The 25,856-nt window shown below is 38.5% G+C and overlaps 2 protein-coding genes and 1 long non-coding RNA gene across 3 annotated transcripts in view; 1 reads left to right on the forward strand and 2 right to left on the reverse strand.

The window, feature by feature from the left end:
• The window catches only part of LOC117984634 (sodium/potassium-transporting ATPase subunit beta-2-like), a 176,072-nt gene extending 153,703 nt beyond the window's left edge, over positions 1 to 22,369 (forward strand). Inside the window, exon 6 of the mRNA XM_069500909.1 lies at positions 22,299 to 22,369. Coding sequence (XP_069357010.1) covers positions 22,299 to 22,354 — 56 coding nt within the window. The 3' untranslated portion in view covers positions 22,355 to 22,369. The remainder of the gene's footprint in view (positions 1 to 22,298) is intronic.
• On the reverse strand, positions 158 to 19,763 carry LOC117983887 (inactive hydroxysteroid dehydrogenase-like protein 1). Its single transcript, XM_069500930.1, has 6 exons — positions 19,480 to 19,763; positions 6,661 to 6,783; positions 4,697 to 4,807; positions 4,055 to 4,275; positions 2,935 to 3,162; positions 158 to 2,081 (listed from the first exon to the last, which is right to left on the reverse strand). The coding sequence occupies exons 1-6, from the start codon at positions 19,640 to 19,642 to the stop codon at positions 1,971 to 1,973; spliced, it is 957 nt and encodes a 318-aa protein (XP_069357031.1). The 5' UTR covers positions 19,643 to 19,763; the 3' UTR covers positions 158 to 1,970.
• On the reverse strand, positions 20,152 to 25,195 carry LOC138402825 (uncharacterized). The gene is made up of 3 exons (XR_011237169.1): positions 25,007 to 25,195; positions 20,878 to 21,005; positions 20,152 to 20,324 (listed from the first exon to the last, which is right to left on the reverse strand). It is a non-coding gene; the product is annotated as an uncharacterized lncRNA (long non-coding RNA).
• Positions 25,196 to 25,856: the final 661 nt, after the last annotated feature.

The raw sequence follows: 25,856 nt of genomic DNA on the forward strand, positions 1-25,856 counted from the left end.
AATCGAAATGACGTCATTTTCACGTCAGACGTAGAAAATTTGCGTGCGGAAATCAAAGAGTTCCCACGGAATTTTTAAAAATCTAAATTCACGCGTACGAAGTCGTGGGCATCAGCTAGTAATATTATATCATATATGGCAATAAAATAATCTAAACGACTCTTACACCATTTTATATTTGAAATTGCTTAACTATACAATATCACAAAGTACATTTTAATAATTAAAATAACAAATTATTATTATGACTCACGTTAACACGTACAGTTCTTGCAATTCACGAAGGCGAGTGAACTTTACTTGTGGTTACGTCGTATACATGGACATTGCGTAAGTTTGCGTACATGTCTGACCAATCAGTCGAGAGCCAGCGCTCGCAAACGCACACATTTACTTCACCTTACTTGTATCGATACGACTTAAACACAAGCATGAGCCACTCGCCTTCGTGAAATGCAAGAACTATATCAGAATTCAAATATTACAATATAGCGGATATTCTATTGAATCTACATTGAATCATGAATTATTCCATTGTGAAATTGCTTCAAATCTTGACAAACATAGGTTACAAAAAAATCTTAACGAACAGGAATGATAAGATAAAATTAATATACTTAATCTTGCGAAAAGGGCTGTTCGAGCCATATACAGTATGGGGCCACGAGAGTCGCTGAGAACTAAATTTAGGGAAGTTAAAATTATGACAGTGCATAATCAATATATTTTTGAAAATTTACTGTACGTACATAAAAACATAAATAAATTAAAAAAAAAGTGACTGTCATAATATAAATACTAGAAATAAAAATAAACTTGTAATGCCCGCCTCTAGGCTTAGTAAAGTTAGCAATTCATTTGCTCATAATTCCATACGTTTCTATAATAAGCTTCCAGAAGACATATTGGAGATGTCTCTCAACAAGTTCAAAGTTTTCATAAAACGTAAACTAATTGAAAAATCCCATTACAATGTAAAGGATTATTTAAATGATGAGCAAGCTTGGGAATGAGTTGCTTAACGACTTTGTGATAGTTCTAATAAGTTTCAATAATTTTGTAAAGTGGTGATAATAAAAAGAATACCCGGCTGAGTTTGTTGTGGGCTCTTCTCAGACCTGGGCGCGTTTGGAACCCTCGTAGCTTTAGTTTTAAGTTTGCGTAATAATTATCACCACTATATCTTACAAATCTAACACCATACCAGACCATCAATATGAGTAATTTATTACCTATTTTGAATAAATCATTTGACTTTGACTTTGACTTTGACTGTAAATAATATCTCTCTCCCTAGTAAATAATAAGTTGCTCGACCGAAATCGTGTAGGTACACCCAACACGATTTCGGTCGAGCAACTTTGACAGCGTATTAAAATTGGGCTAACTTCGATTAAACACGTGAGTATAGCCGGGTGAGAGATATGAAGTATATTATATAATGGAAATCACTTACGATAGTTTAAACGCTAAAATAATCTCGTAAACTTTTCATAGAAAAAGCTTCAAATTACTATTTACATATTTTTAATATTAACCACATTACCTTTAATATCTAGGAATCAATAAACCTAGTTGAACAAATTTGTACTAAGGGTTTATAGAGAGAGAGCCAGCACGTGCCAGACCTTCGTTATTTTATAAAAGCTGAAAGTTTAAAGTTCAAAAGTTTAAGGGTGTCTGGCAGGGGGTTGCCACGATACTAAGTGTGGCAATGCATGACGTGATTATTTTCTAATATTATTTCGAAGAAATTATAAAAAAAAATTGACTTTATACTTTGACGTAACTAAAATTTTTTACACTTTTATAAGCTGAAATCTCTCAAAGCCCCCATGATCCAAACTTCATAGTCGCTGATCGTTCCTCTCTGTGTTAGGGACAATACGTAGAGAAACTATCTCCTTTTATAAAATAACGAAGATCTGGCACGCACTGGCTCTTAGTCCATTAGCTAATATTATATCTACTCATTGTGCCTTAATTTTAACTTTCTGCATGTGTTCTTCTCGAAATCCTCTATTCATGTGTGCGCCAATTTTTATTCTCAGCCACTCCGGTGCTAATTTTATGAAGAAATACTGAAACAAAGAAAAAATATACTTACTTACAGTACATCGGCTTTTAGAATGACATTTCGGCTTTGTAGAGCGTTGTCTCTGTCACTCATACCTATATGACGTTTTGTCGGTCTCAATGACAGAGACGATGCTCTACAAATCTGCTATCCCCGTCTAATGGTCGATGTACATTACTTTCGGTCGCGTGTGCTGCACCATCATTTTAGATACCTACCTACTTACTTACATTTTATGAAATACTGGAATTCTGAAAATCCTTGCTTTCAGGTCTACCGTCTACGTATTCTATTGTATGCAATGATTATACTTAAATTATAATGTATTATACTTTAATATTGTAAGTACGCCATTGCACGGCAGATTGTGACATGTTTGATGTAGGTCTAAATCTAAATCTAAAAACCGGCCAATAGCAACGAGGGCTCCGTACTACAGTCGTATTTTTTGACATTTTGCACGATAATTCAAAAACTATGATGCATAAAAATAAATAAAAATCTGTTTTAGAATGCACAGGTGAATACCTTTTATATGATACCCCACTTAATATAGTTATCTTACTTTGAAAATTGAAAATACTAATTATTAGTTCATGACCACAATTTAATTTTTTTTGTGTGATGCAACCACAAATTTACGGTTTTCAGATTTTTCCCCGAATTTCAGCTATAAGACCTACCTACCTGGCAAATTTCATGATTCTAGGTCAACGGGGAGTACCCTGCAGGTTTCTTGACAGACAGACAACAAAGTAACCTTATAAGGGTTCCGTTTTTCCTTTTGAGGTACGGAACCCTAAAAATCTACATTATAAAGAAGCCTACATGGAAAATGTCAAGTTTCTAGACTCTACCTGTATTCCATGCAGCCAGTACCCGGTGGAAGTCTGCACCCTGCCGAGCGTGCAAATCGCGTTGCGCGTGTACGTGGTTGCATCTGGAACCAGCAGGTTGCCGTCCAGCAGCCTCTGCGAGAAGGTGTTCATCTTAGTGGAGACGAACAAGGGCGAGAGGTGCTGCACGTGGATCCCTCGCGGGCCGTACTCCTCACGCACTGCGAACGTGAAGTTACGGACGTACACCTGGAAACATAATGATAGAAATTGTTGAAGTGTAGCAAAGCTGGTGGTGGTTTTTCGGGTTCCGTACCTCAAAAGGAAAAACGGAACCCTTATAGGATCACTTTGTTGTCTGTCTCTCTGTCTGTCGGTCTGTTAAGAAACCTACAGGGTTCTTCCCGTTGACCTAGAATCATGAAATTTGGCAAGTAGGTAGGTCTTATAGCAGACATTAGGCCTCATTAGGGGGCAAATCTGAAAACCGTGAATTTGTGGTTACATCCTCTTTTTCTTCTAATATCATTGGTTACATCACACAAAAAAATGAAATTGTGGTCATAAACTAATAATTACTATTTCCAATTTTCTAAGTAAGATAACTATGTATATCAAGTGTGGTATCATATGAAAGGGCTTCATCTGTGCATTCCAAAACAGAGTTTTATTTATTTTTATGCATTATGTTTTTGAATTATCGTGCAAAATGTCGAAAAAATACGACTGTAATCGGAACCCTCGTTGCGCGAGCCTGACTCGCACTTTTTTTAAATTCAGATACAAGTTAGCCCTTGATTGCAATCTCACCTGGGTTTCAATATTGTTTTGACATTTTCATACAGCTTTTGTATGAAAATGTAAAAAAACATTACTACTTTAAGCGATGGTAGTAGGGCCCCTGTTGTATGCAGTCTTAGATAGAAGCGGGCTTAGACAGTTTTCATTAAACCCAAATTCCTAAAAGGCCGGCAACGCATCGGCAGTTCCTCTGGTGCTGCAAATGTTCATGGGCGGCGGTAATCACTTAACATCAGGTGACCCACCCACATCTCTATTTAAAAAAAAATGCATTATCGACTACAGCTCCTGCATTCATATCGATGTCCGACCGTGTTCCGACAGACACACAGATAATTACCTTAGTAGCTGCATACACCGCCATCAGCGGCAGCGGCTGCAGCTCGGAGCCTGACGACACGTTGACCACAGCCCCTCGTCCCCGAGCCACCATGGAGGGCAGCACCATGCGCGTCATGGACGTCACAGCCCCCACGTTGATGTTGATGATCTCCCACGCCTCCGCGAGGGGGAGCTCGCATAGCGCCATCGGGTATTCGTATTGCTTACCAACATTATTCACTGGAAAATAAAAAAATGCATCATCATCATCATCATCAACCGATAGACGTCCGCTGCTGGACATATGTCTCTTGTAGGGACTTCCACACGCCAGGGTCTTGCGCCACCTGAATCCAGCGGCTCCCTGCGACTCGTCTGATGTCGCCCGTCCACCTTAGTGGGGGGTCTTCCAACACTGCGTCTTCCGGTGCGAGAAATGCATATCCTTATAGAAAGGTTATATAGAAAGGCTGAAACACACCAGCCCACGCGCCGCGCCACACCCCGCGTTCGCCATCTGCATTAGTGTGAGTGCTACATTCGTACACAGTACACGAGCGCGTGGAATAATACCTGCGCGAGCTCGCACTTGAATCGTAGGTCAGACGCGTCGAACTAAGTATGTATAATTGTATACCTAAAAATCATTAAGTTTACGTACCCAGTATTCCAATGGGGACATCTTTGAGTTCATTCTCAATGTGCTGGTACACTTCGGGTCCCTTGGTAAAATCCGCAACGATCGTCTTCGTTTTGACGCTGTGAAGCTTTTCTGGAACATCATATAGAAATATAAATCCATTCCATACTTAATATTATAAATGCGAAAGTGTGTCTGTCTGTCTGTCTGTCTGCTAGCTTTTCACGGCCCAACCGTTCAACCGATTTTGATGAAATTTGGTAGAGAGCTAGCTTATATCTCGGGGAAGGACATAGGGTTACTTTTTATCCCGGAAAATTAAAGAGTTCCCACGGGATTTTTAAAAACCTAAATCCACGCGGAAGAAGTCGCGGGCATCATCTAATAAATAAATAAAAATAAATAAATAAAAGTTTATTCAGCTCACAAAACAAGAAACAAAAACAAAACATAAACCAAATGTTAAAAATTAAAAAGCTAAAACTAGGTAAACTTAAAACTACGAGCTCGTAAGTACTAAGAACAAAAATGGTGTCTTGTTTGAGCTGAAAGGGCTACAGCCTCAGCATGATGCTGCAGTATTTGACTACTGCAGCGCTGATTTTCAGGCAGAGCCCTAAGTGTCACGACCCATATCATCATCATCATCAGTGGCGTGCAGCTCATAGAAGCATAAACGCACTGCTTACCCTCATTGTAATAAATCAATGCTTATTTTTCATTATAACCTGCCGTAAAATAAGTTCATACCTAAATGCATACCCTGGCTTGAACTCCTGTGCACGCCACTGATCATCATGATCAACCCATCACCAGATCACGGGTCGCCTCTCAGAGTGAGAAGGATTTTGGCCATAGTCGACCACGCTGGCCATGTGCGGATTGGTAGACTTCACACACCTTTGAGAACATTATGGAGAACTCTCAGGCATGCAGGTTTCCTCATGTTTTCCTTCACCGTTAAAGCAAGTGATATTTAATAGCTCATAACTTCAATTCCAACCGCGTGAACTTGTAGCTGAATATAATAAAAACAAATTATTAATTCGCCGGTAATAACGTAGGTACATACCTACTTACCAGTAAGAATTTCCGTGTAAATCACTGAGGCGTTTAACATTTTTATTCTAACTCAAGGACAAAGACCTTTTTCAATTTAATAAACAACCTTTACCTACTTATTATGACGTATTATATCATTTCATATAAAACCTATGTAGTTGAATTTTTGTTTGGCTTTTACTTACTTATTTTTTTATTTATTCATTACTAGATGATGCCCGCGACTTCGTCCGCGTGGATTTAGGTTTTCAAAATCCCGTGGGAACTCTTTGATTTTCCAGGATAAAAAGTAGCCTATGTCCTTCCCCGGGATGCATGCTATCGCTGTAAATTTCGTCAAAATCGGTTGAACGGACGGGCCGTGAAAGGCTAGCAGACAGACAGACAGACACACTTTCGCATTTATAATATTAAAGTATGGAAGTATGGATAGGCGCACGCTTGACCACGATCACACCTGATGGGAAGTGATGATGTGGCCTAAGATGGGACGCGTTTGCCTAGAAGGTGCATATTCACTCTTGTTTTAAAGATATACCCGGATTATAATTGGCAGGAAACACTGATCTCGGAAGAGTATTCCAGACCCTAGCCATGCGTATAAGGAATGATGACGCAAAGCGTTACGTACGCGAAGATGGAATGTTGACGACATAGGGGTGGAAACTAGCCCGGTGCCTTGCGGTACGGTGGTAGAAAGGTGAGAGACAAGATCGAACAGCTCCTGAGCACACTCTCCGAAATATATCCCGTAAAACACCGATAGGCCGGCAACTTTTCGGCGGTGATCAAGACTATGAAGCTTCCCCAAAAGTGGTGAATCTTCGCCTATACCTTCTCCTAGCTTGACGATCTAACGCCGTTGATCGTCGAGCTAGCAGACTAGTTCGTTCGTACTGCTTGCAGATACGTTAGATACCTACCGATCTCCTCAGCGACGCTCTTCAACTTGTCAGGGTTTCTGCTGACCAGCACCACGTTGAGGCCTCTCTGCGCCAGTTCCAGCGCGTACTGCTTGCCGATACCGTCCGTGCTGCCGGTTATCACTGGAAAAACATAAGTTTAAATTAGGCGATGGTAAATTCGCACATTTGCTTAGCACAGCCTCAATAGCTCAACGGTTAAGGATCGGAATAAACTCCGAAAGGTTGACGGTTCAAACCCCACCCGTTGCACTATTGTCTTACCCAATCCTAGCACAAGCTTTATGCTTAATTGGAGGGGAAAGGGGAATATTAGTCATAATTAACAGGGCTAATATTCTTTATAAAAAACGCACATTGAATACAAAACCGGTCAAGTGCGAGTCGAACTCGCACACGAAGGGTTCCGCACCATCGTACAAAAATTACTATTTTTTATATGTTTTTGTGATGTAAGCATAAAATCTCGGTTTTCGGATTTTTCCCTTCAAGACATTGCTACCTGCCAAAGGGTCAGTGATGGGTTTTTTTTTATTTTATTTATTTATTGGACACACAAAACAGATTATGACAATAATTGATAAAGTAATACAAGCCATGAATAAAACTAGTCACTCTCCAAAAAAAAGTGTGTACAAATGCACTTATTAGTAATGGACGTGTACGAAGTTAGTAACGGACACACTATTAAACAATACCTATACTATAATAAAAGAACATAGAACTAAAAATTTGTTAAAAATCTAATGGTTGAGTTGATGATAATTTGATTATGATAACCATATTAATTATTATGATAAATTGATAACGTTTAAGTTTGTGTTAGGAAATAGGTTAGTCAGTCGACATAACAGGAGACCGAAGAGCTGGCAGCTACCTCGGACAAAGAATTAGCCTAGCTATTCAAAGGGGGAACGCTCCCAGTATCTTCGGAACCTTGCCTGAAGGGACTCCTTTTAATAATATATTTTAGTTATATTTTTAAATATTATAATATTTTTTAAGGTTTTTAGTTTTAGGTTCATTGTTCAATTATTATCTATATTAGATAGAAATACTATACAATAATACATTATTGTACTTATTTTTGTTATTACATTTATTGTAGATTTTAATTATTTTTATTTTATTTATAATTTTATTGACTTTTGTAATAATATGGGTACATTTTGCCTGAAATAAAGAACATTATTATTATTATATTATTATTAATGTTATTTAGTTTGTGTAAGTTTATGTAAATCGGTATGTGGCACCCAAATTATGCGAAAGTTCGATTTTTGGAGACTTTCTTACGCAGTTAGTAGCCAGTAAGAGTAACCCATTGGAACCATACCCCAGTTTTGGAAAGCGATATAATGGCTCCGTGGGATCGAACGAATGCAGTTGCGCAACAGCCAAATGTCATGTTGCGACAAACAGTGGCGCTTGCGCAGCCGACGACCGACGATCCCTTGAGGCGCACTCGAACACCTTGAAGACGAGTTGAAGACAATATATGCAGCGACAAGCGATGGGCATGATTGCTAATCTAAATATATAAAAGGAAAAGGTGACTGACTGACTGACTGACTGATCTATCAACGCACAGCTCAAATTACTGGACGGGTCGGGCTAAAATTTGGCATGCACATAGCTATTATGACGAAGACATCCGCTAAGAAAGGATTTTTAAAAATTCAACCCCTAAGGGGTTGAATTTGTAAAAATCGCTCGGGTGGAATTTAGAAAATCGGGGTGAGGAAAGAGTTTTCAAAAACCCTGAAATAGGTAGGTAGGTAGGTACGTATTTTTTTTGTAACCAAAAACCCAAATATCAATTTTTATGAAGATAACTTGAAAAATGACCGACTTTCATAAAAAATTTCATCCCCTATTTAACCCCCTTGGATTTTCGAAAATCGTGAAAAATGTATTTTTTATTCATAACCGAAAGCCTAAACGCTAATTTTCATCGATGTAACTTTAAAAAAGACAGACTGTCATACCTAAAGGGGGAATTTCGAAAAATCCTTTCTTAGTGGATACCTACTCTTTACAAAGAACAGACTCTCCAAATTGCATGTCTCTAGGACCAGCGGTTTAGGCTCTGCGTTGATATATAAGTCAGTCAGTCAGGACTTTGAATTTTATTTAGAGCTTTGAGGGTGGGTTATAGTAGGTAGTCTCGGGTGCAAGAGGGTGGCTTTCACTCTCGTTTAACAATCTACTTTTAGAACCTGTGTGTGTGTGATCGAAGCTGTGATAGCCTAGTGGTTAGGACGTCCGCCTTCTAATCGGAGGTCGGGGGTTCGATCCCGGGCACGCATCTCTTAACTTTTCGGAGTTATGTGCGTTTTAATTAATTAAATATCACTTGCTTTAACGGTGAAGGAAAACATCGTGAGGAAACCTGCATGCCTGAGAGTTCTCCATAATGTTCTCAAAGGTGTGTGAAGTCTACCAATCCCCACATCGCCAGCGCGGTAGACTGTGGCCAAAACCCTTCTCATTCTGAGATGAGACCCGTGCTCTGTAGTGAGCCGGCGATGGGTTGATCATGATGATGATGATGATGATTAGAACCTGGTACCTAACGTTATTTTTAATGAAGTGTACATAATCGATTTACCTAATGTTGCAAGTTGCAACTCGTATCACAACAATTTCAATGTCATCCTAACCGGTTTAATATCTTTGCATTATCTATGCAATTTCAAAGTCTATTTCTTTTAAAGGTGAACGATTAAAATTAGGCTCAATAAAAAACCGGCCAAGTGCGAGCCAGACTTGCGCACCGAGGGATCCGTACCACAAACATATTTTATCGACATTTTGCACGATAAATCAAAAACTATGATGCGTAAAAATAAATTAAAATCCGTTTTAGTACGTACAAGTAAAGCCCTTTCATATGATATCCCACTTGGTATAGTAGGTAACCTTACTTTGAAATAATTTTAAATACATATCAAAAATTGCGTAACCGGCAGGAATCGAACCTGCATCTTACTTTGAAAGTTGAAAATAGCCATATTTGTTCATGAACACATTTTAAACTTTTTCTTGTGAGGTGACCACAAAAAACTTTTTTCGGATTTTGCCCCTTATGTATAAGATCTACATTCCTGCGAAATTTAATGATTCTAGGTCAACGGGAAGTAGGTACCCCATAGATTTCTTGACAGACAGACAGACAACAAAGTGATCGTATAAGGGTTCCTTTTTTCTTTTGCGGTACGGAACAAGGATCATAAGAAATTCGAATGAAGCAATGATTAAGTACTTATTAGTTGCGTGACAGAAGCCAGTGTGTGGTGAATCTTACACAATAATTGTCATCTTCTGTGGCAGTCGGGTAGGTAGATACTCTTTGTTTCGTCATACGTTGTAACTTGATGATTATTATGTTTTCCAAGCATTTCGAATTGTGGTTTGCAATGTGGTAGGATATTTTAAGTGTATAATCTAGCTACTAGGTAGGTAGGTAGGTACCTTTTTAGGATAACAATAATCAACCGCAACGCAGATTGGATATCCTTGATGACAAAAGATTCGCAACTATCTATTAAAAAAACCGGCTAAGTGCGAGTCAGGCTCGCGCAACGAGAGTTCCGTACTGCAGTCGTATTTTTTCGACATTTTGCACGATAATTCAAAAACTATGATGCAAAAAAATAAATAAAAATCTGTTTTAGAATGCACAGGTGAATACCTTTTATATGATACCCCACTTAATATAGTTATCTTACTTTGAAAATTGAAAATACTAATTATTAGTTCATGACCACAATTTAATTTTTTTTGTGTGATGCAACCACAAATTTACGGTTTTCAGATTTTTCCCCGAATTTCAGCTATAAGACCTACCTACCTGGCAAATTTCATGATCCTAGGTCAACGGGAAGTACCCTGTAGGTTTTTTGACAGACAGACAAACAGACAGACAACAAAGTGATCCTATAAGGGTCCCGTTTTTCCTTTTGAGGTACGGAACCCTAAAAAATGAATGAAGTTTGGGTTGTAATAATAAATTCGCCTTCACGATTAGTTAGTTAGTTTCGATTTGCGTCACTAATTATAATTGAATCGAATTGCTAATTGCCGATTTTTAGAAAACGTAACTTTGGATATTGCTGTTTTGTTTTGCGTAATAAAATAGTTCTTATACCTACTAGTAAACTCTTTGGGAAGTAACAATTTGTTAAATGCTAAGTCCCGCCGCCTCATACCCCAATTGCCATCTCGACTTGTCGCCTAATATAAATAGTTTAGACTTTAGGTAGTTGAGTAGTTAGTATTTCAGCGATTGATTCATTTTTTTTTTTTTGCAATTTTAAAACCAATTCCTTAACATGCTGATTATGGTCAGTTTCATAACAGGTAGTTAAAGTTATATTACGGTTACCACCAATGAAAAGCAAAGTGAGTTGCGAAAAATCAGTAGGTACCTCCTTATTCATACTTCCGGTATAACGATTAAGGTTAAAGGTGATTGATTGTTTTGTGCCATTTAACCAATGTTTAAAAAATGTTTAACTCTGACCATAATGTAACTTTAACCGCCTGTCATGCAACTGATCTTACCTTACCAGTTTCCACTTAAGAACCCGTTTACAATTATGTGTTCAACTAATATTTAAATGACCTTCATTTGAGCCACATTTGAGTCTACAACTACTTCGATCAATAACAATAAGCAATAACCATGATAATATGCTCGTAGCAATTCTATGTGACATAGGTATGATTCTAAAAACCTTATTACGCTTATAAATGCGGAAGTGTGTTTGTTTGTTGGTTTATCCTTCAATCACGTCGCAACAACGCGACGGATCGACGTGATTTTTTGCATGGGTATAGTTGATGACCTGGAGAGTGACATAGGCTACTTTTTTTCCCGAAAAATTCAAAAGTCGCGGGCATCAGCCAAAAAATAATTTGTTTCGTTATTAATTAATCATAACTCATACATCCCTACCTACATCTTTAAACGAAATATTTGCATACCTATATCATCGATATAAATGACAAAACATGCCCAAGCGAACAAAATTTTTCACGGTTTTGGAACCTCTTAGATACTAATGAACGACTGAGGTTGCATTGGTGCTAATAGCACCACTACGTCGGTGCCATTTTGTTTGTTCAGTGGCCATGCTGTCCATACAAAACAACATATAAGTCAATGACCTACATTTCATAATTTAGGCAGGTATATTTAATTTAATCGACACTTGCGCAATGATTGCGTAGGTAACACATGTGCTACTTTTTTTTTCACCAAACAAAAACATTATCTGCTTACCAGCTGTGCAATCGAGTGTGTAGTAATAAGCATTGCACTTTTACGATAATAAGTATACGTAATATATGAATGAATTAATGAATTATTTATTCAATAAAATGCAGGTACAATAGGTTGAAACAATGTCTGATGAGCCTTATACATTTAACCGTAACTGGTGTTTGAATATTATTACCTTAAATTAAAAACATAAAAATAAGCAGGAATTAAAATACAAGTTATACATAGACTTCATACAATCAAAACAAAATATTAGTAATGAATAAAATGTCAACATAATAGAAGTCCAAATTAATTATTGTTAATAACTTAAAATATCCTTATCCGTTACATAGTCCTTAATGTCGTAGTAATTCTTATGTATTAATATTTTGTAAAGTCTATTTTTAAACTTTAATTTTATATAGTGACAGCTGTGGTGACAGTAAGTGAGTAGGTCAGAGGACACAAAGGTGAACGACCTAGATCGCACACCCAATCAAATCTACAGATCAGCCCCCCAATTGTGTAAGAATAACCATTTCATGGCTATCGCAATCGTCAAGAATTCTGTACAGTTAGTATAAGATTTCATAGTTTTAAAAATACCAAAGTCGAAATCGACTGTTTCCATACATCTACAGGCAGCGACACAGCGGAAATATTGCGAACTAAAGATGATCGAGTGTTTGCGAGTATAGCTTTCAACTTTACGATACCAATTACCATATAACTACGTCACCATCGAGAATGGTTTGCGTTTACCTACACCAATACCAATATCGAGTAATTTGGCAGTACGAGTCCTAAGTTTGACGTCCTAAAACTAGTAAATGACGTCATTTTCGCTTATGGATACGAGTCGATAGTCGAATTGTAACTCACCAAAAAATACTCGGTGAGAGAAGCGTGAAAGCTTATTGATAATTAAACAAAATGATGAAATTTAATAAGTGAAGTGCCTTAATTTGCCCACGGAGGCAAGGAGAATGTTTGGGAAGGTAGTCAAAGCTAACCGTCGTGATTGTGTAACTTAAATTTGGTTCAGCGGCGTAATTTGTGATGTGCGCAGTGTATCGGTCAAAGAAACAGGTTCTCACATAGCCCAAACCCTCCAGCAAGTTGAAGTGACAGTGAACAATCCATGCATGTCGTACTGGGTTGAGCATCCGTCAAAGAAACAGGTTCTCACATAGCCCAAACCCCCCCGTAAGTTGAAGTGGCAGTGAACAATCCTTGCCTGTCGTACTGGGTTGAGCATCCGTCAAAGAAACAGGTTCTCACATAGTCGAAACCCCCCAGCAAGTTGAAGTGGCAGTGAACAATCCATGCCTGTCGTACTGGGTTGAGCATCCGTCAAAGAAACAGGTTCTCACATAGTCGAAACCCCCCAGCAAGTTGAAGTGGCAGTGAACAATCCATGCCTGTCGTACTGGGTTGAGCATCCGTCAAAGAAACAGGTTCTCAAATAGTCGAAACCCCCCAACAAGTTGAAGTGGCAGTGAACAATCCATGCCTGTCGTACTGGGTTGAGCATCCGTCAAAGAAACAGGTTCTCAAATAGTCGAAACCCCCCAGCAAGTTGAAGTGGCAGTGAACAATCCATGCCTGTCGTACTGGGTTGAGCATCCGTCAAAGAAACAGGTTCTCAAATAGTCGAAACCCCCCAACAAGTTGAAGTGGCAGTGAACAATCCATGCCTGTCGTACTGGGTTGAGCATCCGTCAAAGAAACAGGTTCTCACATAGTCGAAACCCCCCAGCAAGTTGAAGTGGCAGTGAACAATCCATGCCTGTCGTACTTGGTTGAGCATCCGTCAAAGAAACAGGTTCTCACATAGTCGAAACCACCCAGCAAGTTGAAGTGGCAGTGAACAATCCATGCCTGCGTTCCTACTGAGTTGAGATTTGGTACCACAGCATACCTACAAGTACCTAGTGGGGTACCGACCGATGGACCGTTCATATTATAGAGTAGGTACCTAACGTGAAGTGGCTGAATGAGGATGCCTCAAGACTGGATGTAGAAGACAGACATCCACAGGCTAAAATGATAGATAATGATAATAGTGCATCTCGGATGAATCATTTTGTGCAGCGATGACTGGATGTAGAAGACAGACATCCACAGGCTAAAATGATAGATAATGATAATAGTGCATCTCGGATGAATCATTTTGTGCAGCGATGACTGGATGTAGAAGACAGACATCCACAGGCTAAAATGATAGATAATGATAATAGTGCATCTCGGATGAATCATTTTGTGCAGCGATGACTGGATGTAGAAGACAGACATCCACAGGCTAAAATGATAGATAATGATAATAGTGCATCTCGGATGAATCATTTTGTGCAGCGATGACTGGATGTAGAAGACAGACATCCACAGGCTAAAATGATAGATAATGATAATAGTGCATCTCGGATGAATCATTTTGTGCAGCGATGATTGGATGTAGAAGACAGACATCCACAGGCTAAAATGATAGATAATGATAATAGTGCATCTCGGATGAATCATTTTGTGCAGCGATAGCCATCCATACATATAGCTCGCAGAATGCATTTACTTGTAGCGTTGTAAGATCGATCACAAAGAGTATGTCACACCTTGATCATTGAGGCAAAGGTAAGATATGCACAATTTATTACCTACCTATACCTAGGTACCTAATACCTACATAATATTATTCTAAGCCTTATGGGTAGGTACATCAAACGTGTGGCTCAAATTTCCTACTAAGTAGGTGCCTACTTACATTAATTTATGATTCAATTATACATATAAGTTGGTACCTACATCTGATAAAATCAACCCATTTTTTCACCAGAATAGAAACCTAGGTAGGTACCTACCTACCAGGTATATTAAGAAACATACATACAATAACAGAAAATACCTACCTACTACCTACCATTACTTGCATCCATTCACAAACAAGAAAGTAGGTACTTAATTTATCTATATATAAAAAAGGAAAAGCTGACTGACTGATCTATCTAATTGAAATTTGTGTAGTCCTCGCGGACAAAATCGCGGGCACAATCTAGTATAGAAGGGTATAAGTTAGTAAAATTTTGTATGAAATGGACCTACCTACCAAATTTAGCTAGCTTATTATATTAAGTATTTTTCTAAAATAAATTATTATTTTCAGGTTGCAGATCATCTATGGTACCTAACCTATACTTACCAGATTATGTTGCCTATCTTCCAGCTACCTAAGCTAGGGCCACTAGAACCTAACTTAATTCAAGAGTCAAGACTGCAACTAACCTGGGGGTCATCAGACTTGTAGAATACCTATATAATTTGAACTGTTTATGATGTACCTACTTAAATACACCTTATGAATTTTACAGCTGATGTAAAATACTTATACGCATACCTACCTACTTATAGTATCTAATTTAAATTTAAACAAAAGAATTTAATTTGTTTTATTTCATCCTAAAAAAAGTAAGTTTTCAGATGATACTAATAATAGTTAAAAAGTATCCTGGAATTTGCCTGCCTGGATATTTCCGGGAATCTATGATCAAAACTAAATTAAAATGACAGGTTTATGTGTATTGCTGTTCCTTTCATAAGCTCCCTGCACTGCAGAAAAGGATAGCAATACATTTAGACCTCGTCTAACAGAATTAGCCACACTGTCCCCAACTGTTTGTGCACCAAGTCTCATCAAAATCGGTTCAACACTTCAAAGATTAGCTCACAATTTTTTTAATTATGAGCTTATTGAGAACGTAACAGGCAATTTTCAATTTTGTTTATTTGTATGAACATTTTGAAACGTGCAGCCTTGATGGGGGTAGCTGAGGTAAAAGGGAGGGGAGGGAAATCATTCCCTTGGAAGGAGTGATTTTCCGCCGGGGATGTATACTTTTTTAAATGATTTTTAATTTTGATAAAATTGTCATTGACTTAAAACAGCCTCGGTAGGGGGCGGCGGGGTAAGTCAACCCCTTCACTCCTTCAGCCAGAGACTCACTCACGTTTTGTATGGATGAATCCAGAGACTCCGGAACGTCCCTATCTCCTCTTCTTTTCTCCATCAAGGCGGCAAGTCTCAAAAGCTAGCCCGTTGTATGTAGGTATGAATTAAAATGCCTATAAAAGAATCTTATGGCATGACTAGCTATAAAAACACTATGTTCATAATAGAAAAGCAGAGACAAAAAACATTTTATTTACTATTAAATTTTTATATTGTTATAAAACTGTAGTTTGTTGCGCAGTGTTACTCCACTTAGATGACTTATGAGGATTCTGTAGAGTGTAGTCTTGATGCAGCAAAATCAACTTGCATTCTTCTAACAAAGTGGATTAGGCAGGTGGTGTGGTCATTCACAGGCTGTTAACATAACGTAACTAACTGGTCCACAGTTATCACTGAAAAAATAGAAATTATTGATCTTTAATTTTTTAAATTGCTAATTAGACAAGAACTATTCTTCTTATTTTACTATCTATCTTAATGAGGTCTAAGTTTTATTTATAATATTAATTAATAAGTAGATGATGCCCGTGACTTTATCCGCGCTGATTTAAAGGGTAAAAGTAGCCTATCTCCTTCTCCAGCATGTAACAAAGCTCCACACTAAATAATTTATGCTCGCAACTTCATTTATCTTGTGGGAATTGTTCGATTTTCAGAGCCTAGTTTATTTAAAAATAGGCTATATCCATCCCCAGGATGAAAGATCTTTGTACCTTTTGTCAAAATTGGTTGAACGGATGAGCTGTAAAAAGCCAGCAGATAGATAGACAGATAACCTTTATACATACACTAAAATACAGCTCAAACTCAAGGTCCCGAACTTAATTACATGTCTTAAACAAAGAAAACTGAATTGATTATTAAAGAGTTGCCTTTCTGTAATAGATTACCTAGATGTTTTATTGCAACTTTAACTTCAGTGTACCACAAGATTATGTCTAAAATGTGTTGTCATTTATCAAGCGGTCAGTAGTCAAAACTGTTCTAACAAATATAATTATTAATGATGGCTCAGCCCTTTCTGAACTCATTTAATGCTAGGTACCTAGTAGACAGTAATTATTTAAGTAGGTAGGTACATATGAAGTTATGTTATGATTTAACTATACTCTTCAAACCTGGCCACTTGTCTATGTGTCAGAATTCAGATCAAGAGATTTGTATTACCTAGTAATTAGTACATTATGTGAGCGTGATCCGAAGAGAGAGAGTAAACTTACTTAAGGTCGTCAGTCCAGCGGGTTGGAGGTCGTCCCACACTGCGCTTGCTGATACGCGGTCTCCACTTCAGAACACGTCTGCCCCATCGGTTCTGCGGCAGACGTGGCCTGCCCACTGCCAGTACAGATTTCTAATTCGTTGGGCTATGTCAGTCACTCTGGTCATCCAACGGATTTCGTTGTTACGGATTTTGTCCCTCAGAGTTACCCAACATAGCCCGCTAAGCGACTTTGAACTTGTGGACAAGGCCAACTGTCAGTGTCCACGTTTCAGCACCATACGTCATCACAGGTAGGACACATTCATTAAAGACTTTCGTCTTTAGGCTTTGGGGTATCGACGAATTGAAGACTTGACGCAATTTTCCAAATGCTGCCCAGCCCAGCTTATTTTTCTGTCAGCTTCCTTGTCGAAGTTGTTTCTACAAAGTTGTATTACGTACAATAATATATACCTAATAATCAGTAAAACTTCAGTTTTCTAGTTAAAACTAAAGCGATTGTTCCGTTTGTTTCAGTCTCAACTCTCAGTTTCAGTTATGATAAAAGGTTATGTTGGTTTCGTTGGTTTGTTTTGATTTATTTTTTTACTGACAATGACAGAGTAACAGACTAGAAAGCGGTAACTTTTTTTTTAATCTGATGAAAATTTGGCTCTGGACACAAGTTTCTTGAGGTTTTTAGTGATCTTAGACAAATTACCATAGACACACACACCATAGACTAAGTGGTGGACTGTCACTTGTTTGTCATTGTCACGCTGTCAATCTGTCATTGTCAATCTGTCAAAAACGTCAATAAACGAAATAATAAATGCCAAACTCAACAAAATGGCAGCGTATATCTGTCCCCCTTTTTTTGCGAACGTGTAAGAGAGACAAATTGTGGCGAGAGTTGGACCATCACGTTTACTATTTCTTTTACTCGATGAGTCCAATACTGACTGTTATGGCCAACTCATACTGCCGGACAATACGTAAACATTGACCGTGAGGAGTAAACGAAACGATAAACGATAAATGCATTGTTCAATCTTGTACTAACTGTACTGCCCTTTGATTGGCTGTGAAAAAATGTAAACAGCGAATCAACCAATCAAAGGGCAGAATTTCTTGACGATTGCGATAGCCATGAAATGGTTATTCTTACACAATTGGGGGGCTGAACTACCTCTGACTTTCATCATCATCAACATCATCAACCGATAGACGTCTACTGCTGGATATATAGGTCTCTTGTAGGGACTTCCAGACGCCACGGTCTTGCGCCGCCTAAATCCAGCGGCTTCCTGCGACTCGTCGTCCGTCCACCTAATGGGGGGATCTTTTAACACTCTTCCGGTGCGAGGTCGCCATTCTCGATCGATTTTACGAACTATGTGCCCTGCCCATTGCCACTTCAGCTTCGCAACCGTTGAGCTATGTCGGTTACTCTAGTTCTCCTACGGATCTCCTCACTTCTGATTTGATCACGTAGAGAAACTCCCTGACTTTCATTAACCTGTGTAAAATTTTGTGTCCTTTTTGTCCACCCTGACCTTGGAAGAAGATTGTCAAAAAGGTACCTAACTATAGTATTACACAATTTAACCTAACTAGACTATTTGGTGCAAACTCGCAAAATTTTCAGCCGTGTAAATTTTTTTGTCCTTTTTGTCCCCCGGAAGAAGATTTTCCAAAAGGGAAGGACAGTATTTCAAAATTTAACGAAACTAGTTTAGTGCGTATGACCTAAATTAAGTCGGCCGTGTTAAATTTTGCGTCCTTTTTGTTCACCCTGGAAGAAAATTGTCCAGAAGACAGTCATCATCATCATCATGATCAACCCATCGCCGGCTCACTACAGAGCATGGGTCTCCTCTCAGAGTGAGAAGGGTTTTGGCCATAGTCCACGCTGGCCATGTGCGGATTGGTAGACTTCACACACCTTTGAGAACATTATGGAGAACTCTCAGGCATGCAGGTTTCCTCACGATGTTTTCCTTCACCGTTAAAGCAAGTGATATTTGATTAATTAAAACGCACATAACTCTGAAAAGTTAGAGGTGCGTGCCCATCAGGATCGAACCCCAGACCTCCGATTAGAAGGCGGACGTCCTAACCACTAGGCTATCACAACTTACTAAGGGACAGGAATACACAATTTAACCAAACTACCATCACCAAATTATTATACTTGAACCCGTGTTCAATTTTGTGTACATTTATACACCCTGGAAGAATAGTGTCTGAACTCCAAAAGGGATCGTACCTATTACAAAATTTAACAAAACAGGATTCAGCAGTTTAGTGCATATGATGGGCCTAAAATTAGGTTATAAAACTTACCAGCCCAAGGTCCAAATCTCTTCGACAAGGGTAACACTTCCGTAGGTATGAAGTATGGCATGAGGTACGAGGTTATCAATTCCAAAACGCTCCACAGCGAGTCTATAACGAAAATGGCCACCACTATTGCACCAACTACCGCCAAAGCTAAAACCACCAACATTTTTATAGAAATTCCTCCGAATTCACTCAAAAGCTATACTTGAGAATTGAACGTTTCGTATTAGGTCTGTTTTAGAAAGTAAAGTACGCGTCGTCACAACATGACGGCCAGTCGGGTACTAACAGACGGTTATATTATACCTACCGATTCCTACTACGTAACCATTTGATTGTAAATCTTTTTTTTACTACATAATAGTTCAATGATAATAGACATGAATTTTATTTTACCCAGTTTTGGTGTAAAGGGCATAGGCCATGTGTAAAAGGCTAGGCAAACAAGTTGAAAAGGCAATGAATCCATAGTACTTACATTTTTAGGGTTCCGTAGCAAACAAGGAACCCTCTTCATCTCTAGATGAAGAGGTAGAGATGAGAGAACTCCCTACCTTCGATTAGAAGGCGGACGTCCTAGCCACTAAGCTATCACAGGCACACAGTTGTAAACTTAGTAATCTCAAATGAGACACTTCATACAAAATTCAATTTTTTATTTTCAACACAACCTTGCAACAATAACTAATAATCATGTCCTAACGTAAAATAAATATTAAGTTTCTACCTACCTAATTAAAAAAATATTCTACCCAAAGACAACCTTATCTACTTAATTTTAAAAAGTCTATATTTTTATCTCACAGACATTTGTGTTGTGATGAATAAATTTTAAATTTATCAAGTCACTGTGGCTAATTCCGTTGTACAAAATCTCTAAACTAAACTAAAATGGCACGTCCAAATCTATTGCTATCCTTTTCTGTTTTTTTTTTTTGACGGTACAAGCATTATATTTATTACCTATTTTATTTCAAGACAATATAATTAATTAACAAATAAACTATAATAAACTTAAATCTAAAAAAAAAACAACATTACATTAAAACTAAAATAAATTAAATTAAACCTAAAACCTCATCAAGACCACCGCAGCGAGGCATTGTACCCAAGATGCTGGCAGCATTACCCCTTTGGATGGCCAAACTAATTCTTTGACCAAGGTAGCTGCCAGCTCTCGGGTCCCCGGTTGACTCGATAACTATTTTCGCAATTTCTTCAAAAAGACCTCGAGCCCCCGGACCCCACGGCCCCAAGGTCTCCACACCAAAGGGCACGAATACGAAGCTCCCATCGAGGTTTTCATATTTGCGCCTCGTGGCCTGTTCGGCGCTGATGGCCGCTGCACCCGCCTGTTATTTTATTTTAGTTTAGAGATTGTGTACAAGAGAATCGCCCCACTGTTTGATGGGTTGGATCATCTTAATTTTATAAGATTTCACTGCTTTTATCATGTAACTTTTCATCAAGCGCCCGCGCCTGTTCATCATTTCCGACCTTGACGGCTTCAAAATTATTCTTCAAAGTTTCTGAAAATAAAAATAAAGTGTTATTGTCACTGACTGTTTATCAATGGTTATTGTGATTAAGAAATTCTGAACCCGATGAAAGTTTTTATAATAAGAACCTACAGGGTTACACTACAAGATACTACAACAAGCTTATCTTGCTTTCAGCTAATAAATTTTTTTATAAAGCTATTTAACTGTATACCTACTTATTATTATTGACGGTTATTTCATTATGGCACCAATCAATTAGTCTATTACGAATATATAGCAATATTATAGTTTTTACAATTTGCCGTGAAAATATAAGATGCCACAGCCAAAGTCTTTTCCCAGTCATCTAAGATAATTTTGCCATAAATTCGTAAATAACACGAACCGGGATTTGAACTTTGAACTGACCGCTACAGCACACAGCCACTTTAACACTTTTTTATTTAGATCAAGTTATTCAAGTAGATTCAAGGGGAATGCAATCTCACCTGCTGGTAAGTGATGATGCAGTTTAAGATGGAAGCGGGCTCACCTGGAAGGGATATGGCAGTTTTTTTTTATTAAACGCATGCCTCTTTGGTCTCTCCACGGCATCGTACCGGAACGCTAAATCGCTTGGCGGCTCGGCTTTACTGGTAGGGTGGTAACTAGCCGCGGCCAAGCCTCCCAGCAGACCAGACCAAAAATTTATAAATTATAAAGTTCCAAACCCCTGCCGGGAATCGAACCCGGGACCTCCCACTAATAAGACCACAGTGCTTACCACTGCGCGAGAGAGGTCATCTTATGATCGGTATAGGCTGCTGTGACGCTATCACTGGTCTGAGTTCGGTTGATTAATGAAACAATTGGCAATGATTGGAACTACTTTACGAGCTATTTTCGTAAACGTTAAAACTTGAACACATCGGCGGGGTGATTACGTAAAACGTTGCAGTAGCGACAGCAACGCGACAGCAGTACCAATGCGACAGTTCATTTGAAAAAAATAAAAAAAAGAAAGAAAAGACCTTTATTTACAAAACTATGCCACACATCACATCTGAAAACTAAGAGTTGGTTATTCCGGCGCGGCGCTTCTTCCACCTGAGTACAAGCAAAAGAAGCGCAGGAACAAAATGTCATGTGTGGCGATTTGCTGTCTCTCTTCTTCTTCTCATTTAGCTGTGTGGCTATTGCTGTCTTTCTCTAGCCGGAAGTTTGACAGCAATGATCGCGAGATTTAAGCCTGTCGCGAGATACGTTATCACCCCGCCCGCCGCCGCCGCGCCGGTAAGGCAGAATAGAATAGAATAGAATAGAATAGAATGTTTAGAATAGAATGTTTTTTTATTCATGTAAACTTTTTAAAAGTGCTTATGAATAGTCAGGTTTAATTTACCACTGGTTCGGAATGCCGTTCCTACCGAGAAGAACCAGCAAGAAACTCGGCGGTTGCTCTTTTTAATTTTTCAATTTACAATGTTATTATACCGTACTATACAAGCCATTGCAGCCCCGTGCATTGCTGGAGCGAGTCAAATCCAAGCTTTTTTATCGTTTACATAGTCTGCGACTGTATAATATGCTTTTTTTAGGAGCATACTTTTAACACATTTTTTAAACTTGTGTAAAGGCAAGTCTAAAATTGCTTGTGGAATTTTATTATAAAATATTACACTCATTCCCACAAATGACTTTCGCACCTTCCAGAGGCGGAGCGCAGGAGTAGCTAGCTTATTTTTGTTTCTAGTTTGCCTATCATGGAGATCACTGATTTTTTTGTAACTGTGAATGTTTTGTCGTACAAAAATTATATTATTGTAAATATATTGAGAAGCTACTGTAAGAATACCTATTTCCTTAAATATCTCTCGTAGGGAATCGCGCGGTTTTAAATTATAAATTGCACGTATTGCCCTTGACGCAGAGCCATATACATATTAATCTATGGGCAGCGCGTCGCGACTGCGACCGTCTGCGACGTCTCAAGTCACGTCGTCACTAAGGGCCGGTTGTTTCAACAAACTTTGACGGACACGTAACCTTTAAATATGGCGCTAACGAACGTAAGTAAAGAAAAAGCGTTGATTCAGCATCTATTAGCGCTAACGTTCGTTAAAAAGTTACGTTTACGTTAACCAGTGCTGGCGCCATTGGTGATCGTCAAATCAGTTCGTAACTTCATACTTCTTACAAACGGAATATTTTATTTACAAATTATAATGGAATCAATTTAATTCAAAGCTTTTAATGATAGTTTTTTTGAAGATTTTGTAAGAAAGAAAAAGTGTTTAAAATGCGAAGTAGCAATATTAATAACTATGTATATAATTTAATATACTTAAAATGAAATAAGAAAAGGATACGGAGAAGTAAGTTAATTTTTAGGGTTAGTTTCGCAACCAAAATAACAATGACGAACAGTTTTTTGTACAATGAAGCAACGCACTTAAATTAACAGATGTTAAAGTTCGTCTACGTCCGTTAAATTTTAACGAACGGATCTTACGAAGACCAATGGTTTGAAACAACCGGCCCTTTGCCTGAACTTCTCTCTCTGAGCTTCTTTCTCTTTCCTCCTCACTATTGCTAGTACTATTACATATTCTGTGCTATTGCGCTTGTTTTCCATTATCTTTAATTTTCATCCTCCTTTTCCTCTTCTAGAGGAAAGGGACATCCCTCTCGATATTTTTAGGGTTCCTTACCTCAAATGGAAAAAGGAACCCTTATGGGATCACTTCGTTGTCTGTCTACCCGTCTGTCTGGAAAGGGACATCCCTCTCGATATTTTTAGGGTTCCTTACCTCAAATGGAAAAAAGGAACCCTTATGGGATCACTTCGTTGTCTGTCCGCCCGTCTGTCTGTCTGTCGTGTCTGTCAAGAAAACCTGGGTACTTCCCGTTGACCTAGAATCATGAAAGGCAGGTACGTAGGTCTTATAGCGCAAGTAAAGGAAAATCCGAAAACAGTGAATTTGGTGTTAGATACCTACATCACAAGAAAAAAATTAAAATGGGTTCATGAACAAATACTGATAAACTTTTAAGTGATTTCCATTACCTAGGTACCTATATATAATATCCGTCAATCTCATCCGCGACGCGTGCGTGAACTCACTCCCTTGAAAAAGGACCCCGGATGGGTTCGAAACTAGTCGGGCTAACGTCGACTAGACACGTGAGTACAGCCGTTGACGGATATCTATAATATAAAAATGAATCACTAAATGTGTTGCTGATCGCAAATCTCGAGAACCGCTGAAACGATTTCGCTAATTCTTTTTTTATAATATTCCTTGAAGTACGAGGATGGTTCTTACGGAGAGAAAAATTTAATTCAACGTCCCCCTCAATTTTCTAAACTCCACCCGAGCGAAGCCGGGGCGTGTCAACTAGTTATATATAAATACTGATATTTTCAACTTTCGGTACTTGTTCATAGGTATTACGACCACAGACTTCTATGTCTATCGCGTATTGCGGTCGCACGTCGCAGTTGCGTACCGCTAGTCTACCAATGTGCGGCCGGCCTTTGTTAAATACAACAAAACCACATGACCTCTCCAGACACCAGTCAAACTCGTCCGGATAAGATTTTAATCGCTTAAAAATTAACTAATTAATCTTCTCGTCAACCTACATTAAGTTCATTGACATTAAAATATTATGGCCTAACTATAAAAACTTATACAGTTACAAAGCTAAAATACTGTAAAACAAGTGGGTAGGTGCTTGATTAAAAAGTTTCAAATAAAAAACCCGACTGTGGTTTATTTACTAGGTGAAAACAATTGAATTTTTTCACCTAGTAAATAAACCACAGTCGGGTTTTTTTTGAAACTGGCGCCATACAGCCGCTACATTGAATTTTTTCAACCGATTTTTTGTATGGGTAGGTATAGTTAAAGACCTGGAGAGTGACATCTTTTTGTTCCGAGAAATCAAAGAGTTCTCACGGGATTTTTGAAAACCTAAATCCACGCGGACGAAGTCGCGGGCATCAGCTAGTAAAAAATATTTTGATTTGATTTGATTTGACTTACCATTCCATATAAACTCGCTTATTCTCTTCTCTCCACCTCTTTTACAGTACTTAAGGGTCTCTATTAAGGCGAGTATAACCAACGAGACCAACAGGCAATACAGCAAAACTTGGAACATGGCGAAATTGTGCGCTGACTCAAACTCTGACTATGCAAACTCCTACAAAACCCGCTTGCCTTGATGACATTCGGGAATCGACTACTCAGCGCAGAAAATACATACATTTTATGCTCCAAGAGCTGGGAGGATATTTACAGGAGTTATTTTGATAGAAGCTATAAATAAAATAAAACAAAAATAAAAATAGCCTTTATTTCAGAGTAACTAGGTACTTACAATTTTTTAAAAATTATAATAGGTACAGTTGTTTGCATCACAAAAAGTCTCTTAGCTCTGAGTGCCTCGCCGGCAAAGGCCTCCTCCAACTCTCGCTAGTGTTTCCGGTCTTGTGCCACCCTTCTGAATAGACCAGCTGTTAGTTTCAGCTCGTCCTCCCAACATCTTTGCTGCCGACCTTTGGTTCTTTTCCCGTCTCGTGGGTACCACTGGGTCACTAGGGTACTCCACTTTTCGTGGGTGTCTCGGAGCATATGATCTGTCACCCTCCACTTCAGCTGATCCATCCTGGTTAGTAAAAAGCTATAACACGTAGTCTTTAGAGAAGCTTGGCTTTTAAGGCTAGCTCGGACTACTTCAGTACTATTTAAGTAGAGTAGCGAGTAGCTAAAATACTTGCTAATGGACCAAAATCGTTCGCAGTTACTAAATTACTTGCTACTCGACTTAAAATACTAATGTAGTCCGAACTATGATTATCTACTTACTATGTATTTATTGCAACCCACTTTT

The sequence above is a fragment of the Maniola hyperantus genome, chromosome 1 (assembly GCF_902806685.2).
Source record: "Maniola hyperantus chromosome 1, iAphHyp1.2, whole genome shotgun sequence".
NCBI classification, from domain to species: domain Eukaryota; kingdom Metazoa; phylum Arthropoda; class Insecta; order Lepidoptera; family Nymphalidae; genus Maniola; species Maniola hyperantus.

What these genes read in the sequence shown, in the direction of transcription:
- LOC117983887 (XM_069500930.1), bottom strand. Translation starts at nt 19,642, where the DNA reads ATGTTGGTGGTTTTAGCTTTGGCGGTAGTTGGTGCAATAGTGGTGGCC. An exon ending in GAGATTTGGACCTTGGGCTG is followed by an intron (nt 6,784 to 19,479) that starts GTAAGTTTTATA and finishes ATGTTTTTCCAG; the next exon opens with TGATAACCGGCAGCACGGAC. An exon ending in ACTGGCTGCATGGAATACAG is followed by an intron (nt 2,082 to 2,934) that starts GTAGAGTCTAGA and finishes TCTTTGTTTCAG; the next exon opens with TATTTCTTCATAAAATTAGC.